The 19500-nt window shown below is 41.1% G+C and overlaps 1 protein-coding gene across 5 annotated transcripts in view; it reads right to left on the bottom strand.

The window, feature by feature from the left end:
- The window catches only part of LOC122552612 (coiled-coil domain-containing protein 158-like), a 172270-nt gene that overhangs the window by 78995 nt on the left and 73775 nt on the right, over window positions 1–19500 (bottom strand). For 4 of the 5 annotated variants that reach the window (XR_006312432.1, XM_043695369.1, XM_043695388.1 and 1 more), the window contains exon 9: window positions 6840–6950. The exons of the other annotated variant lie outside the window; for it this stretch is intronic. Coding sequence is in view for 3 of the 4 variants with exons in the window: in XM_043695369.1 (XP_043551304.1) it covers window positions 6840–6950 (111 nt within the window). In the remaining variant the exon portion in view is untranslated. The remainder of the gene's footprint in view (window positions 1–6839; window positions 6951–19500) is intronic. 5 annotated transcript variants of the gene reach the window in all.

Here is a 19500-nt window from a genome sequence, read left to right as displayed (position 1 = left end):
TGAACATTCTGGAAGTGGGTGAGGGTAACATTCATGCAGGAATGTGGATGACTCATACTTCATTTGGGCAGCCATTTACTACTACTCTTCTGCTATTATCAAATTAAACTCGCGTTCAGTCCCTTCCATTCAGAAATGCTTTCATAGTCAATCAACTTTGTTTGAATGATCACCCCCCAATACTGAAGCACATCACATCTACATTAACTTGGGGAATCATGGAGTCAGGAAATTGTTAGCATAACAATTCACCAGAATTAGGGCATTTACAGTCACATTATCACTGAGGATGACTTCATCCTACCATTGTACCTGGGATAACATGCAGTTATGGGGAGGGAGTGGCCAGAGTACCAGTGAGCATTACCAACTGACCTGTATAAAGAGGAAGTGTTTTCTTTATTCGGGGCCTCTTTTGACTTGACTTAGTGCACTTGTGAAGGTGCCAAAGGGGTCACCTAGCTTGAATTGGCTTTAATAAACTTTAACTGTCTGCAGATGTGTGCGAATTGCACCTTGTGTGTGAAACCTCAGGAAAAGAACATAACATATGGTGGCAGTGGTGGGATTCCAACATGAAAGGAGCTTCCAGGTGGACTGAATGATCGATCATCTGAGTGTTGGTTGCTTGAGATGGATGGGCCCACAAGGTAAGGTTCATCTTGATCTCTGTCTAAATTTAACACTCAGTCAACCTCTCATCGCCTGATACTCGATGGTGGCGAATCTTTGAGATCACTTGCGCATTTGCACACTAACAAGTCACTTTGCATGAAGCCAGGGTTTTAACTGGGGTTCGAGCCCCCTGGGTTTTAATTCGGGTTAGAGTCCTCAGATATATAGAGTAAGAAAAGGCGTTCAGGTCCCCATGAGAAATAAAGTGAGAAAGGGGTTAAAGTCCCCTGGAAAAAGGAGTTTGGATTCCTCTAGTGACGAGAGTTTATGCTCTGGAGCATTAAAAAAGTTAGAAACTAGGAATTTCAAAGAAAAACATCTAAACAAAATTTGCCTTGTCCCCCACACCTCCCCTTAGAAGTACTTTTAGGCATCACCAGGAAAAGGGGGGGAAAGTGGAGCCAGTCCACTTGGATCCCAACAGTGAAGTGCATTGACTGCCAGGGAAGCTTTGCCTGAGGTTTTGTTGTGGGAATCTCAATTTCTGGACTGCGGACTCGACTCGGTGAGCTTTTGTTCTGGGGGAGGGAGTGGCTCGGACTGTGGCGCAGTGTGATCCACTGCGAGGGTTTTCTCTTTTTATAAATACATAGTCATTAATGAGATGTGAAAAAAAATTGAGCAATACTGAAATTAAGATTGTACTAATACTTGTTAGAGAGGGGAAGTTTCAATGTAAATTGTCCCAGGCTGAGGGTGTTTGATATTTAAATATTTTGGTTTGCTAAAATACTGGTTCAGAAAATCCTTTTAGGTGACTGTTTTGCTTTATTTGAATTAAGATCTCAATTCAATATGTTTTGTGGGCTATGTAATAGGGCAGATTTTGTTTTTACATAAATATTATACAACATTATGTCCTTTTTAAAATTATCAAACATGTAAACCTTAAAACAAATTGAGGGCCTTGAACCCCTGATTTGGTTGAAATTCTACAATGCATGTTTAAAAAAACAATTGCGTCAGTGGTCATGCTTTAACAAGATGAGAGTATTGTACTATAATATATTTGCTGCTGTGTTTTTAATGCAGAGTTTTCACAAAACAAAGAGTGCATTTTAAATATGATGCTTTGTTAAGATTGTGGAGAATGTTAGAACTTGAGGCTGAGCTCTTTAAGTTCTTCCAATTATTGTTAAGGCTTCATTGGCCCCTTCATATTGCAAATTCAAAGAATGTTGAAATCTACCAAAGTTGCCACTGTAATTCCGACTGTTTTATTTGGGAAGTTTTGTCTGGAGAACATATTTTAATATATTCTGCATTTGTTTCCCATGAATATTTGAGATTTAAATCTAAACTGAAACTACCTCTTCAATGTCTAAAGCACAGAAAACATTTTGTTGTCTTTTTGGTGTTCCAGGTTTTGGAAATACTTTTCCTGTCAGCTTTCATATTAGCCAAGTATTAATTTGATCAAGGAAAATAATTTTGAATAACCTGAATGAGGTCCCCAAGGGTTTGATGTTAGGGCCATTGATTGTTGTTTATCAAGGGCTGAATTGTTGACACAGTACAATTTAGAAGTTTATGTATTATATAAAACTTGATAATGACACAAAAGGTGAACAGAGTAACAGACTTCAAGACGACTGAGAATTTTGAAAAAGGCAATTTAGTGTATTTAAATATGCCTGTGGCTGTCTTCATACTGATAACCACCTTGGCAAGGAAGGAATGAGAGAGGAAATGCAGAGAAACTTTCAGCAGCTAACATCATCTCTAGAGTTTCTCCATTCACAGGTGAAGCATGCCTTCGGACCATGGCCCGCCCCTCAACAATTCAATGGATTCAATCAGCTCCCAATCATGAGCAAGAAAAGTGAAGAAGCTAACAACAGTGAAGAGGAGGTCGGTATGCTTTTTGTCAGTAGCCTTTCTATGGACATTTAACTATGTGAGCTTTACCTTTTCTTTCGATCATTTAAGGGAGATGAAGGTTCACTGAACAAGCTAACATCAAAACAGCCAGTGTTTTTGTTACATTTGACAACAGAGCTGGAGCAGAAACAGCAAAGAATACTGTGTTCACCTAGCCTGCAGCTGCAGCTGCTGAACTTCATGCTCAGATGCACTGGTATCCTCCATCTGACGCATCTCTGGAAGGATGGAACTGTCATCAGTTTTGTTAAGTACTTAACTGCCCTTATCCAAGAATTCAGATTTCTCTGAAATGGTGTGCAAGGACAGACTGGATTTTGTTTTCAGGTTGGACTTTACTGAACGAGATATTGGATAACTGGTTCGTTGGAATGGTCATTAAGGACTGTGGATTTAAAAACTTTACTGGTGAACATTTTTTTTCACGTGGGAGCATTCTGCAAATTCTATTTACTGCATGGACTAGTAATTTTTATTGTTATAATCATTGCATGTTGTGTGTCAATAACTTACTTAAATACTGGCTGTCAGAGTCTTATGAAAGCTGGTAGTGTCATCGAGGTGGTTATCATGGAATTATAAAAGGGTGGAATGTAATCTTACAAGATTAAACTGTACTGTCTCTCTGGAAATTAAAGGGTTAAACTGTACTGTCTTTCTTCAGGAAGCTGAACATTCCGGAAGTGGGTGGAGGTGGCATTCATGCAGGAATGTGGATGACTCCAACTTCATTTGGGCAACCATTTACTACTACTCTCCTGCTATTATCAAATTAAACTCTCATTCAGTCCCTTCCATTCAGAAATGTTTTCATAGCCATCCCTCAGCCAATCAAATTTGTTTGCATGGTCATCCCCCGATATTGAAGCATATTTACAACTATATTGTCTTGGGGAATCATGGAGTCAGGAAATGTTTGCATAATGATTCCCAGGATTAGGGTATTGTCTCCGAGGATGACCTTAACCTTCCATTGTACTTGGAGTAATATGTGGTTATGGGGTTAGTGGCCCGAGTACCTGTGAGCATTACCAACTGATCTATATAAAGGGAATGTGTTTTGTTTGTTAAGGGCCTCTTTGACTTGACATAGCACAGCTATGAAGGGTATCAAAGGGGTCATCTAGCTTGTACAGGCTTTAATAAACTTTAACTGTTTGCAGATGTTGGTGTGTGAGAAGTGCCCCTCTTGTGTGAAACCTTGGGAAAAGAAACTAACGGGGCGACCCCTGTTTCCACAGAATCATTTTCTGTGGTTTCACTTACCCACAGTTTACCACAGCCGGAACTTATAAAATGGTACGTTCCAGCACTACTGTATACATTAAAATGCAAAAGAAGCTTGGATAAGATATTGTTTTAGGTGTTTGATGCTGAAAGGATTAATGCTGACGAGTGCAATAAGCACTACATTGTATGCTGATGTCCTAGAGATTGGGGATAGACCAACTTAACAGGGTCCATGAGATGATCTTTCCCATGTGGCAAGTTTCCTATCTACAAGTGGGTGAATAATGTTAAGGTGCCTGCTTAAGGGTTTCAAATGCCATCTGGGTGGGCATACCACCCACAAGCTTTCCTGCCCCAGAAGAAAAGAGGAAGCCTGATGAGATGTCCTTTCTGCACTATGCCAACCAATTGTATGGAAGTTCACTTCATATCCAAACTTACTGGAATCTCAGGGTCAGCTGGAAATATGCATAGTCCTGAACTCCATCATTCTAATCATTGGTGCTCAGTACCATTGGCAAGCAAACAGGGAACATGGGATTGTGACCTCACTCCAGGTGCTCCTTCTTCACAAGTAAACCGGACAGTCCCAACAGTCATCCAGCTCAAGGGTGAAATACTTTCAGGTCCCCTTAGAAGTTTCCTCTCGGGTCACTCCAGAGGAACTGCATTTCCACTTTCATCCTCCCTGCTACCCTCAGCCTCAAAGGAGTTCAAGTCAAGAAATTCAAGGGTCCATCTGCCTTTGGGCAAAGTACACTCAGCACATTTGAGTCCTCTGGTCACAAACACACCAGGGTTTGCTAACCAAACCTCCAAGGCCATGGACTCCATTGTGGGTCGGGGTTCCACGACTTCACCTACAGAACCCAAGAATGCATTGAGATGTGGTGGAAGGGAGAGGAAGATAATGACCTTCTGAGGGCACACAGGCAGCACCAATGACACCTTATTGTAAATACATTCACATATTTGTAAATATATTGTTCACTTTCTTATCAGATATGTGAGAAAATATCTGTCGAGCTGCAACTACAAGATTTAGGATAGAGTTGTCAAGAGAAAAACTGTTTCTGCTTGTGAGCACATAGATTTAAAGTGATCTGTAAAAGAAGCAAATATGACTTAACAAAATCTTCTTTTCATTCAGTGAGTTGTTAACAGATGGAATGCACTGCCTTCAAATGTGGTGGAGGCAGGTTCAAGTGAGGCATTCAAGAGGGTATTGGATTTTTGTTGCATAGAAGTAGGGTGCAAGGTTATTGGGAAAACGTAGGAGATTGCATGCGGTAAAGATGTTCATTTGAAGAGCAGTGCAGGCATCCTGGTGGGCTGAATGGTCTCCTTGCGCACCGTAATGCTTCTGTGGTTTGATTGAAGATACACAGCCTCATCATCCTTGGAGATACATGAGGTTTTATGCTCCAGTGCATGAAGTGAGCATCTCCTACATCATCTACAAGCTATGGGAACTTGAAAGGTGCTTGCGAAAGGGTGACTCTTTCAAGACTACAATTGCTTGTGGTCAAAATTGCTTATGGTGGCTTAATGCCATACTGTTCACATCGCATGTGCGCCTTTCACCTGTATTCTATCGATGTCTGTGTAACACGGATGCCCCCACCCTCACAGAATGAAACACTACCCTGCTCATTCCATTTATTTGTGATATGCTTTCCTTTGTTGGTCAGAGCATTGAGTACAGGAGTTGGGAGGTCATGTTGCGGCTCTACAGGACATTGGTTAGGCCACTTTTGAAATATTGCGTGCAACTCTGGTCTCCCTCCTATTGGAAGGATGTTGTGAAACTTGAAAGGGTTCAGAAAAGATTTACAATGATGTTGCCAGGGTTGAAGGATTTTAGTTATAGGGAGAGGTTGAATAGGCTAGGGCTGTTTCCCCTGGAGTGCCGGAGGCTGAGGGGTGACCTTACAGAGATGAAAAATCATGAGGGGCATGAATAGGGTAAATGGACAAGGTCTTTTCCCTGGGGTGGGGAGTCCAGAAATAGAGAGCATAGCTTTAGGGTGAGAGGGGAAAAATTTTAAAGGGACCTAAGGCACAACCTTTTCACACAGAGAGTGGTGCATGTACGGAATGAGCTGCCAGAGAAAATGATGGAGGCAGGTACTATTACAACATTGAAAAGACATCAGGATGGGTATATGAATCGGAAGGATTTAGAGCGATATGGGCCAAATGGGATTAGATTAGTTTTAGGATATCTGTTCAACATGGACAATTTGGACCGAATGGTCTGTTTCTGTGCTGTACATCTCTATGACTCAATGACTTGTTTACACCACAATGGAAGGAAACACCAGTCATTTCTCATGCATAGAATCATTACAGTGTGGAATCAAGCCATTCAGCCCATCAAGTCCACACTGAGCCTCCGAAGAGCCCCCCAAACCCCCACCCTGTAACACTACATTTCCCATGGCTAATCCACCTAGCCTGCACATCCCTGGAAACTATTGGCAATTTAACATGGCCAATCCACCTAACCAATGCATTGAGTCTCAGAGACAGCCTCTTCTGACAGCTGGTGAACCCTCCAGTGTTAACATTCCTTTTCTGATAACCCTGCCAATTAACCTGATTGACCTTGAAATTCCCCACATTCCCACCTTACCCATCTATCTTGATCAACCCACCTCACTCCCACAGCCCTAGGAATATCGAGTTAACGTGCCAGATATAACAGTCTACTGTCCCCCATCAGTCATGCTGTTGCTTTTGATCATACTTCCACACCCGACATTACACCTTTCCCTTCAATGCTTACCAGTAGAATTTGCTTCATTTGACACCTTACATGAAAAGCTAGTGTCCACTGCATTACATATCCTTGTGAGCAGACAATAAACAATATTTGATGCCTGATAAAATACCCAAGACACATGGAGCATCTATGGTTTTTTTAACTTTCAATTGCCCATACAATGACAGTAATGCGTGATGGATTTGACAAACCAGTTAAAAAGATGCAATGTACTGATTGATTTTCTTGAAAATCATCCTGTGCCTTTTTGGGGAAAGTCTATACTTACTGTATAGCCTCCACTTGGTTCTGGAAACTTGTGGTAAAGCTGCGAGAACTGTTTACTTTTTCAGTTAGTGTTGACAATTCTTCCTCATGTTCATGATTCAGCTGTTCTATTCTATGGAAAAGTGATTACTGGTTATCTTATAATTCATCATGTCGTGTCTTTATCTTTATCTAATCTTAAAATCCCAAAGAAAATTTGCAAAGGTACTATCTGGTAACTCTTTACAAGTGGATCTCAAAACTGATGCCCTTTCAAAAAAAAGGAATACCAATTAAGAATTATGATCTTTGCTTGTTATCTTTGAACAGCCAATAAGCTGATCTCCTATGACACCTCTCCACTAGGCTCAGATTTCATACTTTTGAGTGGGGTTGGGGGGATGGGGAGGGGGGGGGGGGGGGGGGGAGAGAGAGAGAGAGAGAGAGGGAGAGAGAGAGAGAGAGACAAAGATGGCATGGGTGTTAACTAAACTTTCCTTCTCAATAAGGGTAATGGTGAAATTATAGCTGTACTAACCCTAGGAAAAGGAGACAGTGAAAATAAGGCTGTGTAATGTCAATTTAATATTGTGGAAGTCACGTAAAAGATTGCACCCTAAAGCCTGGATTTAGCTGACAGTGTCAGGGAAGGGAAGGCTTTGATATTTGATTATCTTGTAATTTTTTTCTCTTACATCGCACTTATTGTCATGTCTAACCAATGTTTACATTCTAACCCTTATCCACCCTTTGCCTCCACTCACCCAGAGGTTACAACTTTCATTGTAAATTGGTGTTTCAAGTTGATGCTGTCAGACTGTACTCTGATTACCTCCTTCATTATTGTAATAAATTATCACAACCTCAGGTTCATTGGATTAGTCAGAGATGTGGCAGTGAATAGGACGTGATAGTTTTCACACTGTTAAAGCCAATAACACCACCTGGAAGTGTGATAAGTGATGCAGTTGATGGTTGATTCTTCTAAATAGGAATTTCCATTGTTGTAGCCTTAAGTTAAGATCTTTTGGTAACATTTTAAATAAAATTAAATGTTTTTTTCTACTCACTTGTGGGTTGTGGGTATCACTGGCTGGGGCAGCAATAATTGCCCATTGAATCATAGAAATGTACAGCACGGAAACAGACCCTTCGGTCCAACTTGTCCATGCCGACCAGATATCCTAACCTAGTCTAGTCCCATTTGCCAGAACTTGGCCCATATCCCTCTAAACTCTTCCCATTCATATACCCATCCAGATGCCTTTTAAATGCTGCAATTGTACCAGCCTCCACCACTACCCATGGCAGCTCATTCCATACACGCACCACCCTCTGCATGAAAAACTTACCCCTTTTATATCTTTTATATCTCTTTTATATCTTTTCCCTCTCACTGTAAACTTATGTCCTCTAGTTCTGGACTCCCCCACCCCAGGGAAAAGACTTTGTCTATTTATCCTGTCCATGCCCCTCATGATTTTAGAAACCTCTATAAGGTCACCCCTCAGCCTCCGACGCTCCAGGGAAAACAGCCCCAGCCTGTTCAGCCTCTCCCTATACCTCAAATCCTCCAACCCTGACAACATCCTTGTAAATCTTTTCTGAACCCTTTCAAGTTTCACAACACCAGAATTGTAAACAATATTCCAAAAGTGGCCTAACCAGTGTTCTTACAGCTGCAACATGACCTCCCAACTCCTGTACTCAATACTTCTTCACTATCCTATCTATCTGCGACTCCACTTTCAAGGAGCTATGAACCAGTAATCCAAGGTCTCTTTGTTCAGCAACACTCCCCAGGACCTTGCCATTAAGTGTATAAGTCCTGCTCGGATTTGCTTTTCTAAAATGCAGTAGCTCACACTTATCTAAATTACACTCCATCTGCCACTCCTCATTGGCCCATGTGATCAAGATCCTGTTGTAAACTGAGGTAACTTTCTTTGTTGTCCACTACATCTCCAGTTTTGATGTCATCTGCAAATTTACTAACTTTATCTCTTATGCACGCATCCAAATAAAAAATGAAAAGCAGTGGACCCAGCAACGATCCTTGTGGCACTCCACTGGTCACAGGCTTCCAGTCTGAAAAGCAACCCTCCACCACTAGCCCCTGTTTTCTACCTTCAAGCCAGTTCTATATCCCAATGGCTAGTTCTCCCTGTATTCCATGAGATCTAGACTTGCTAACCAGTCTCCCATCTCCAACTGCACCTTCAAATATCTTTAGTGCATAACAGAATGTATTTTCCAAGGACTCAAAGCATGAGAAAACTGGCTTGAAGAAATTGAAAGTTAAAATGAAAAAAAATCATCTATTATTATTATTCCTCACAAACAACACAGAGCCTTGAATTTGAAACAAATTTCTTTGAAACTCAAAATTTGAATATGTGGTCCCATTTTGCATAAATTGGGATCTCATGAAAAAACAAATTGGTCACTAAATTATGTGATTAAAAGAGGAATGTTAGCCAAGACAATGAAAAAATTACCTGTTCTGCTTTGATGTCAACGTGTGTAAATTTACCACGTCATTAATGTAACACTCAGCACTATCCTGAATGATTATTATTGTTCTGTTACTTATCAAATTAAGTTATGCTAAATCTTCAAAGAACACTGAAGAGGTCCCACACTGGGGTTGACTGGATGTCAAGATCGGACAGAGATGCAAGAGATTTACGAGAATGGTATCATGAATAAGAAACTTCAAGTTATGTGCAGAGACTGGGAGAAAGTGGAGTTGTTTTTCTCAGAACAGAGAAGGTTAAAAGGAAATTTGAGAGAAGTGTTCAAAGTCATCAAGTAGGAAGCCATCAGAGAAAATAAGAATAAACAGTTTCTAGTGACAGAAGGTTGGTAATTAGAGCACACCGATTCAAAGTGATAAGCAAAAGAATAAGCGGGAACATGGGGAAATATTTATTTATTTAAGAAACTGTTATGAGCAAAAATGCATTGCCTAAAAGGGTGGCAGAAGCAGTTCTAATCACAACTTTAAAGTGGAATTAGATAAACATTTGAAGAGAAAAAACTTACAGATCTTGGAGAGACAAAGGATGTGAGACTAACTAGCTCTACCAGAACCAGCACAGGCACAATGTCCTGGCAGCCACCTCCTGCGTTGAATCATTTTACACAAAAGCAGAGAAAGTAGAAGGAGTAGGCCAGTCGGCACTTGAGCCGACTCTGCCATTCCAAAATGATCACGATCCAACTCAGTATCCTGTTCCTGCTTTCTCACCAAACCCTTTCATCTCCTGATTCTAATTTCATGATTCCACAAAAACGTAACAGCAAAAATAAAAACACAATTCTTTCCAATTGTTCAACTGTGGACAGTGCTTTATGTGCATGAATATGTTCTGGTTTGATACATGTTTAGTCTCAGCAAAAATATTGTCAAGCAGTCACTGAGGAAAGATAGCTGCCTCCCTAAAAGAGAGGAAGAAACTGGATGAAGAATTAGTGTTGGACTTTTGTATAGGGTCTCCAAGCAGCTCACATTCACATCAGTTATGAAGGGTGTCAGGCATAATCCTCCTGCAGCAACATATCCCAAGGAAGTAGTGAAGTGAATACGACTTGAATTCAATGTTGTGTCACCCTCTTTATTCATTAACAGTGTAATAATACTAAATATAGGTTATCATCCTTTCATTAATGATGCATCAAGAGCTCTTTGGAATAAATGGTCTTTCCAAGGGGAATATACAGAGGTATTGTTTGAAAGATCAGCTCCTTCCTGCCTTTAATGTGTGAGCACACTTAGCATATCCAGTCCGCCTGAGAAAACAGGAGCAATGAATTTCTGGTCACCTCACCTAAAGCACAGCAAGAAAATGCACTCCGACTGGGACTCAGTATCATATGCTGGTAAGACTGTTAGGCCAGAGGTTTGTCAGTTAATGATTAATCGCGTGAATCAAAAAAAGATTAAAATACAATTGAAATTGCACTTCCTTAAAGTGGCAAGTTGTTGCACTTAGACACAGACAGTTTAAAGATGTTGTTCCCAGCCAATGAGGAAATACCAATCGCTGGAAGAAGCGGATAGTTGAACCCGCAGTGACAAAACGTTTGCCTTGCCATATTTGCCCGTCCTCCTCCCAAATTACTGATTAAAGTGGCAGTCAACTACTTGCTTGTATACACTTTCTGAAGCAATGCAGATGTTTAACAGCAGACTGCAATGAATCCTTTTGTAGCTACACAATAAGCCTGTCTGTTCAAAGGATCAACTAACTAGCAGTTTTCTGCTCAAATCATGCTTTCTGCTTCATGGTTTACAAAACAATACAAAAACAAAGAACAAAACAGCACAAGACCAGACCCTTCAGCCCTCCAAGCCTGTGCCAACACATTTTGTCCTTCCATACTAAAACTGTCTTCACTGACAGGATCCGTATCCCTCTATTTCCTTCCTATTCATTTACTCATTCCACCATCTCCTCTGGCAGCGTGTTCCAGGCCCTCACCACCATTTCTGTGAAAAGCTTGCCTCGCACATCGAATCTGCGTCCTGTAGTAATTGACCCCTCCACCCTGGGGGAAAAAGCCTCATACTTTCCACTCTATCCACACCATTCACAATCATATAAACTTCTATCAGTTCGCCCCTCAACCTCCCATGTTCCAGTGAAAACAAACTCAGTCTGACCAACATTTCTGCATAGCTATAATCCTATATACCAGGCAGCATTCTGGTAAAACTTTCCTATATCCTCTCCAATGCATCCACATCCTAATGGTAGTGTGGTGACCAGAACTATATGCAATATTCTAAGTGTGGCCTCACTGAGGTTCTTTAAAGCTGCAGCATAACTTGTCTACCCTTATACTCAATGCTACTTCCATTGATGGCAAGCATTCCAAAAGCCCTTTTCACTACCTTATCTACCCATGTTGCCATCTTCAATGATCTGGGAACCTGCACACCGAGATCGCTCTGCATATCAATACTCCGAAAGGTTCTGCCGTTCACTGTATAATTTTCACCCGTACCTGACCTGCCAAGATGCATCACCAGAATAAATTTCATCCACCATTTTTCTGCCCATGCCTCCAACTGATCTATATCCTGCTATATCCTCTGACAATCCTCATCACTCTCCACAACTCCACCATCTTTGTATCATCCACAAACTTATTAATTAGACCAGCACTTTTTCCTCCAAATCATTTATGCAGCTCACGAACAGCAAAACTGCCAGCACTGATCCCTGTGGAACACCTCTAGTCACAGCCCTCCATTCCGAAAAGCATCATTCTACCACTACCCTCTGTCTCCTATGACTAAGCCAGTCGATTCTCTTGCTCCTCAGATGCTACCTGACCTGCTGTGCTTTTCCAGCACCACATTCTTGACTCTGATCTCCAGTCCTCATTTTCACCTCCTAAGATGTCTGTCAATGCTCCAGAAATTTGTTCTCTTGCCTCCCTCAATATTCTGGGATAGATCCAATTGGGATCTGGGGACTTATCTGTTTTAAGATGCACAACACTTCTTCCTTTTTAATAGCAACTTGACTTAGAAATTCGACACTCCCTTTCATGAGATCATCCTCCACCAATTCCTTTTCTTTGGTTCATTTAGGACCTCACCTACCTTTTCATGCTCCACATATAGATTCCTTCCTTTGCCCTTGAGTGGGCCAACCCTTTTCCTGGTGACGCTTTTGCTTTTTATGTACATAAAAAGCCTTGGCATTCTCCTTAATCCTGTTTGCTAGCGACTTTTCATGATCCCTTTTTAGCCCTTTGAATTCGTTGTTTAAGTTCTTTCCTAATCTCCTTATATACTTTAAGGGCTTCATCAGTTCCCATTTTCCTATATCTTATGTATGCTTCTTTTTTCTTGTTGACCAAGGTCATAGCATCCCTGGTCACCCAAGGTTCACATAACTTGCCATACCTATCCAGAATTCTCGCAGAAACAGCTGCTCCTAAACTCTTATCAACTGCTATTTGAAATACTCCCACATGGCTGACTGATACGGATTTATCCTTAAACAGCCACCTCCAATCAACATTCTCCAGTTTCTGCCTAATATTGTTGAAGTTTGACTTCTCCCGTTAAACACTTTCACCTGAGGGCTGCAGTTATCCCTATCCGCGAGTATCTTAAACTCATGATATCCTGGTCACTACTCCCAAAATGCTCCCTCACTGAAACTTCACTCACCTGGCTGGGCTCACTTCCCAATACCAGGTCCAATTTATCCCTTCCCTGCTGGATAGTTTACAGACAGTGTCAAGAAACCGTCCTGAATGGTCCTTACAAATTCTGCCTCATCCAAGCCCCTAGTACATAGTGTGCCCCACAACAACAACCCTGCTGTTTTTACATCTTGCCAAAATCCATCCACATATTCTCTCCTCTATCTCCCACTGGCTGTTGGGAGGCCTGTAGTATTCCTGAAGAAGGGCTTATGCCCGAAACATCGATTCTCCTGTTCCTTTGATGCTGCCTGACCTGCTGCGCTTTTCCAGCAACACATTTTTAAGCTCTGATCTCCAGCATCTGCAGTCCTCACTTTCTCCAGCCTGTAGTATACCCCCAGCATTGTGATTTCACCGTTCCTTTTCCTGTGCTATACTCAGATTGCCTCGCTGCATGAGTCCACCGATGTATCCTCCATCAGTACAACTGTGAGATACTCCCTTACCAGTAATGCAAACTTTGAGCAGAACTATCAGAAACTAAACAATTACGCAAGATCCATTACTGACTCAGTTGATAGTTTTCTTCATTAAAGAGGAATTACATTCCTCTATGAGCATAGTCTTTGAGAAGTTTGAAAAGCAGTTTATAAGCAGCTAAAGATGTGAATATGTCACAGCCATTAAATACTATAGGTTGATTGGGAGAATATTACATTGATAGTTTTCTTTGAGACTTGAGTGCTTACTTTGATTCAGTATGGATCCTTAAGGTTATTCGATGTCAAGCCTCTAATCCCCAAATGATCCGAAGTAGCATTATTAATGTTAACATCTTGAATAAAAATTATTTAAAATCCTTACAGCAAACTAATTTTAGATTTTTTTTTAGGATGACAAAGTAACAACAGTAAATCCAATAGCTTTCATACACTAAAAAAGATACCTCTTTAACTGAAAACAGATGAGCACTGATCGAGGAAGAAGAGTAAGGGGAGAGGTCATTCAGACCATTACACTGTAGAAAGAGCTAATTAATTAGTCCCACACTCTTGCACTTATCCATAGTCCTCCACACATTTCCTTTAATTATTTATTCAATGCCCCATTGAAAATTATTTTTGAATTTACTAACAATACCCTTTCACATAGTGAATGCAACGTGCTTTGCAAAATCATTTCTTCACATCATCCTTGGTTCTGTGACCCTCTGCCATGGTAAATAATTTCTTCATACTTAACCTATTACACCCTTCACGATTTTGAACATATCTTTCAAATCTCCGAATCTCTGCTCTTATGAGTACAAGCCCAGTTTAGTCCTTATGTGAAGGACGTACTTCACATTGATGCCATTCTAATCAAATTCTCTCCACTTTCCTTAAGGCATCGACATCCCTCCTAATTAGCCACAGTATTCCGGACGGGGGTCGGGTAGTTTGGTAGGTTCAATGGCTGTTTTGTGAAGCAGAACAACAACAACAGCGTGGATTCAATTCCCACACCAGCTGAGGTTACCATGAAGGATTCTCTGTCTCAACCTCTCCCCTTGCCTGAGGCGTGATGACTCAGATTAAACCACCACCTGCTGAATCTCTCTAACAAGAGAGCAGGCCTATGGACTGACAGGACTATGGCGATTTTGCCCTAGATGGTGACATAAATAGTGTTTAAGAAAGGTTCAGCATCATATTGTTGATTTTGTATACTAATTTCTCAATTTGAGAAAGTAAGGATTCACATGAATTTTAAAATAGCATTCTTAATTTGGTCTATCACTTCACCTGCAGGCATCTCTGTTCCTGTTCCTTCTTGTAATTGTACCTCTGAGTTTATAATACTTCTCCTATACCAACATCCCCTCAAGGGCAACAGGGCTGCACAATTGTATCACAGAGTCATAGAGATGTACAGCATGGAAACAGTCCCTTCAGTCCAACTTGTCCATGCTGACGAGATATCCTAAATTAATCTAGTCCCATTTGCAAGCACTTGGCCTGTGTCCCTCTAAACCTTTCATATCCATATACCCATCCAGGTGCCTTTTAAATGTTGTAATTGTACCAGCCTCCACCACTTCCCCTGGCAGCTCATTCCATACATTCACCACCGTCCACGTGAAAAGTTCATCCCTTAGGTCCCTTTTAAATCTTTCCCCTCTCAGCCTAAATTTATGCCCTCTAGTTCTGGACTCCCGCAACCCGGAGAAAAATCTTGTATATTACCATATCCTTGCCCATCATGATTTTATAAACCTCTTTTAGGTCACCCCTCAGCCTCTGATGCTCCAGGGAAAACAGCCCCAGCCTATTCAGCCTCTCCCTATAACTCAAATCCTCCAACCCTGGCAACATCTTTGTGAATCTTTTATGAACCCTAAATCGTGGTTCAGCAGCATTGTCTATTTCCCAAGAATGAATATTTTAAAATCTTCTCTTTTTTTCCCTAGATTGGATCACTTTGTACACACTTGCATTAAATGTCACCTGTCATTCATTTACTCATTACATTACTGTCTATATTTTCTCGCAGTTCGTTAATATTCTGCTCACTATTACTATCATATTACTATATTTTGTGTCATCTGCAAACTTTGAAATGATGTCATGTATACCTAAATGCATATTTTAATACACATCTAAGAGAGCGATGGTCTCAATATCAACCCCTGTACAACATAATTGCACATTTTACCACAGTTTGAAAAACAATTCAACTGTACCTCTGATGCCAAAACTTCCATGATAATAGATTCACTGGCTGAACTTAGCCCCCAAATTCTGAGGGTTTCTTCAAAAGGATGTGGAAAAGAAGAAATCATTTAAAAACTGGGGTGCCTTTTCTAAAACTATTGGTGCCCATGTCACTTGTAAAATGAGATAAATATATTTACCAGGTGGCTCAGACTAATGACATTAACTAACCTCATGCCATTGTCAGGGAAAGCTGGTTTGCTTTGTTGTTTTGCAGACTGCTAAGCTACTGCAACAATCCACAATTGATGACCTCATTGGTGGTGGTAATGGATGATGCAGCTCAGGATGTCTTTGCTACACAGTCAAGCATCTTTATAAATTTGAGGTTTCTCCAATAATGGTCAGATGAATCTTCTAATCTCTCTTAACAGAAGAATTTCTCTTATGAGAAGTTAGAGTCACTGAATGACTTCACCAAAATGTAATTCTAGGTATAGCTCGACTGGCTGATTTTGCAACCCCACACCTATCTTTAACCTGAACAAAACAAAGTCAGCCTCAATGCTTAGGAGGTTTAAGAATGACCAGGTAAGGTTCACCAGCACTATCCAACCAAGATGGATTTACCAGCTGCTACTCAAACTGCAATACCTCTTGAGTGACTTTGTCATTGCTCCTCCCTCAATATCTAAGACATGCTATTGGGTAGAACATTAAACATTTTGTGCATAAATTGAGACACATTATATTGATTTTGTAGGCAAGGCAGATTGTTTGAGGGTCTTGCTTTACTTTTCTTGAATAAAAGAGTTGGTCATCAACAGCTACTGAAAGGTATAACAGGCAGACTCGTTCACTATTTACTAATTGGTGAAGACAGTAGAAATACTTTAATTACATTATTTTGGGTGGAAATCAGCATGGTAAAAGTGAAACTGAAAAGTCTAAGTTTTTTTTTAAGTGAGATATATCTGTTCTCCCCTTGTCATTTGTAGAATTCACAACATGAATAGGTAACAGCAAGTATGACTGTCCTGTGGGAATAATATACCTTAAATGTATGTTAGATTCAAGTTGTATACTCCCAAACCCAATGGCTATCTAACCTATAATTTATCCTTAAAAATAAACTCATGAAACTCTTGGGTATTTCCAAAAGGCAATAAATCTCCCTTGTCTCATGTTGGGTCATGTTTCAAATTAAATAGACAAGCGAGCATCAGTCAGTGCTGTTGGTATCGTGAAAAACTCAGTATGGGAAGCAATTTCCTCCTCCTCCACTCCCATCACTCCTTCACATAAATTAGGGCCATAACCAAAGACCAATGAAGTAGATAGTTGCTAAGTTACTTGAAAATTAACTGAGGGGGAATCTTCATGCAACCATCACTGATAACTGTTTCTCTGAGGTTCAAGTTGTTTTTGTTGGGCTCCATTTAAAGCTACTCCAATACTCAGTGAACAGTTTGACAAGAATTGAGAATCCCAATATCACACTACCTTCTCGGATCACTTTACACCACTTTAACCTCCTAACAAATTCATTAAGAGTCTTAAAACAAGCTTAGTATTAAGTGCACTGTTCAACATACAAAAGTAATGTAGGCAATACTTGTGGCTGTTAATTATTAAATAAAGATGATCTCTAAGGTTATCAGCAACTTTGATGTAGTCACAATGGTCGGCAGATGTCACACTAATGACACAAACCTTGACTTAAGAATCGAGTCATTGTTCTCTGGAATAAAGGGTGGAATTTAATGAGTGCAATGGGCTCTCTCCCTCTCATTGGAGAACCAGCAGGAGCTTTGCACCGCTCCTGTCCAGGAAACCTGACACAATTAGAAGGTAATCAGGCACTTCCATCAAGTTGGACATTTGATTAAGGCCTCACACTTGATTAAGCCTTCAGTTGAGTGGAAATCTCTCCCTGAGAACTGCCTGCCAATCAGAGGTCAGGATTCAATTGCCAAATCTGATACATCTCTGCCTGCAACAGGAAATATTCATGGATCCCTGGATAGAGGTGAGTGTGGACAGTTGGGGTCTTGGAAGGACAGATTTCAGAACAGTTTAAGTGGTTTGTTAAGAACCTCAAATATTTTCTAGTGAGATGGTCACTCTCGATCCTTGAGTTTGGTCAGGAGGCAAAAGGATGGCAGGGTTCCCACCCTACAACTCCCATTCAGACAGTGACTCATTCGTCCAAACCTGCCTTGAGGAGAATTATATCTACCCAAATAACCAATAACATGTACAAAACTGAACAAAAACACTTGCAAGCATTTATTTAAATGCACTTGCTCAAACTAATCAAACTGTTGAAACTACAGGAAATAACCAAGCAAATAGAAGGTTTTTCTCTCTAGCGTAGAAAAATATGAGTTGTGCCAAAGATGACAGAAACTTAAACTGAATTGATAACAATAGTCCTCGAGTGAAGGGGAAGGTTATCAAAATATTCTGCAGGAACTGGGGAACGTAGATTAGGAGTGGCTGTTTGAGGGTAAAATTACATCTGATACGTGGGAGACTTTTAGATTAGATTAGATTAGATTAGATTACTTACAGTGTGGAAACAGGCCCTTCGGCCCAACAAGTCCACACCGACCCGCCGAAGCGCAAACCACCCATACCCATACATGTACCCCTTACCTAACACTAGGGGCAATTTAGCATGGCCAATTCACCTGACCCTGCACATCTTTGGACTGTGGGAGGAAACCGGAGCACCCGGAGGAAACCCACGCAGACACGGGGAGAACGTGCAAACTCCACACAGTCAGTCGCCTGAGACGGGAATTGAACCCGGGTCTCTGGCGCTGTGAGGCAGCAGTGCTAACCACTGTGCCACCGTGCCGCCCCCATTCAGACAGTGACTCATTCGTCCAAACCTGCCTTGAGGAGACTTTTAAAGGCCAGTTGATTAGAATTCAGCATCAGCATGTTCCTGTGAAAAATGAAAGATACAGATGGAAAAATTCGGGCACCTTGGGTGACAAGAAGAATTGTGAGCTTAGTCAAAGAGAAAAAGGAAGCATTTGCAAGGTTTAGGAAAGTGAAGACAGGTAGAGGCCTCGAAGAATATGAAAAGCAGGAAAGAACCTAAAGATGGGATGAGGAATGTAGCGACTTTAACGAGGTCAGCCAGGTGGACCTCATAGAATAAGAACATAGAACATAGAAGAATACAGCGCAGTACAGGCCCTTTGGCCCTCGATGGTGCGCCAATCCAAGCCCACCTAACCTACACTAGCCCACTATCCTCCATATGCCTATCCAATGCCCGCTTAAATGCCCTTAAAGTGGGAGAGTCCACCACCGCTACTGGCAGGGGATTCCATGAACTCACGACTCGCTGAGTAAAGAACCTACCCCTAACATCTGTCCTATACCTACCACCCCTTAATTTAAAGCTATGCCCCCTCGTAATAGCTGACTCCATACATGGAAAAAGGTTCTCACGGTCAACCCTATCTAAACCCCTAATCATCTTGTAAACCTCTATCAAGTCACACCTAAACCTTCTTTTCTCCAATGAAAACAAAACCCAAATGCCTCAGCCTTTCCTCATACAATCTTCCTACCATACCAGGCAACATCCTGGTAAACCGCCTCTGCACCCGTTCCAGTGCCTCCACATCCTTCCTATAGTATGGCAACCAAAACTGCACACAATACTCCAGATGCGACCGCACCAGAGTCTTATACAACTGCAACACACACACACATATCTCGGAACTGCTGAAATAGTGCACTGTTACTGAGAACACACTCACACAACTCGGAACTGCTGAAACAGTGCACTGTCACTGAGAA

Source organism: Chiloscyllium plagiosum, chromosome 1 (genome assembly GCF_004010195.1).
Source record: "Chiloscyllium plagiosum isolate BGI_BamShark_2017 chromosome 1, ASM401019v2, whole genome shotgun sequence".
NCBI classification, from domain to species: domain Eukaryota; kingdom Metazoa; phylum Chordata; class Chondrichthyes; order Orectolobiformes; family Hemiscylliidae; genus Chiloscyllium; species Chiloscyllium plagiosum.
This window is presented reverse-complemented; position numbering and strand designations above follow the sequence as displayed.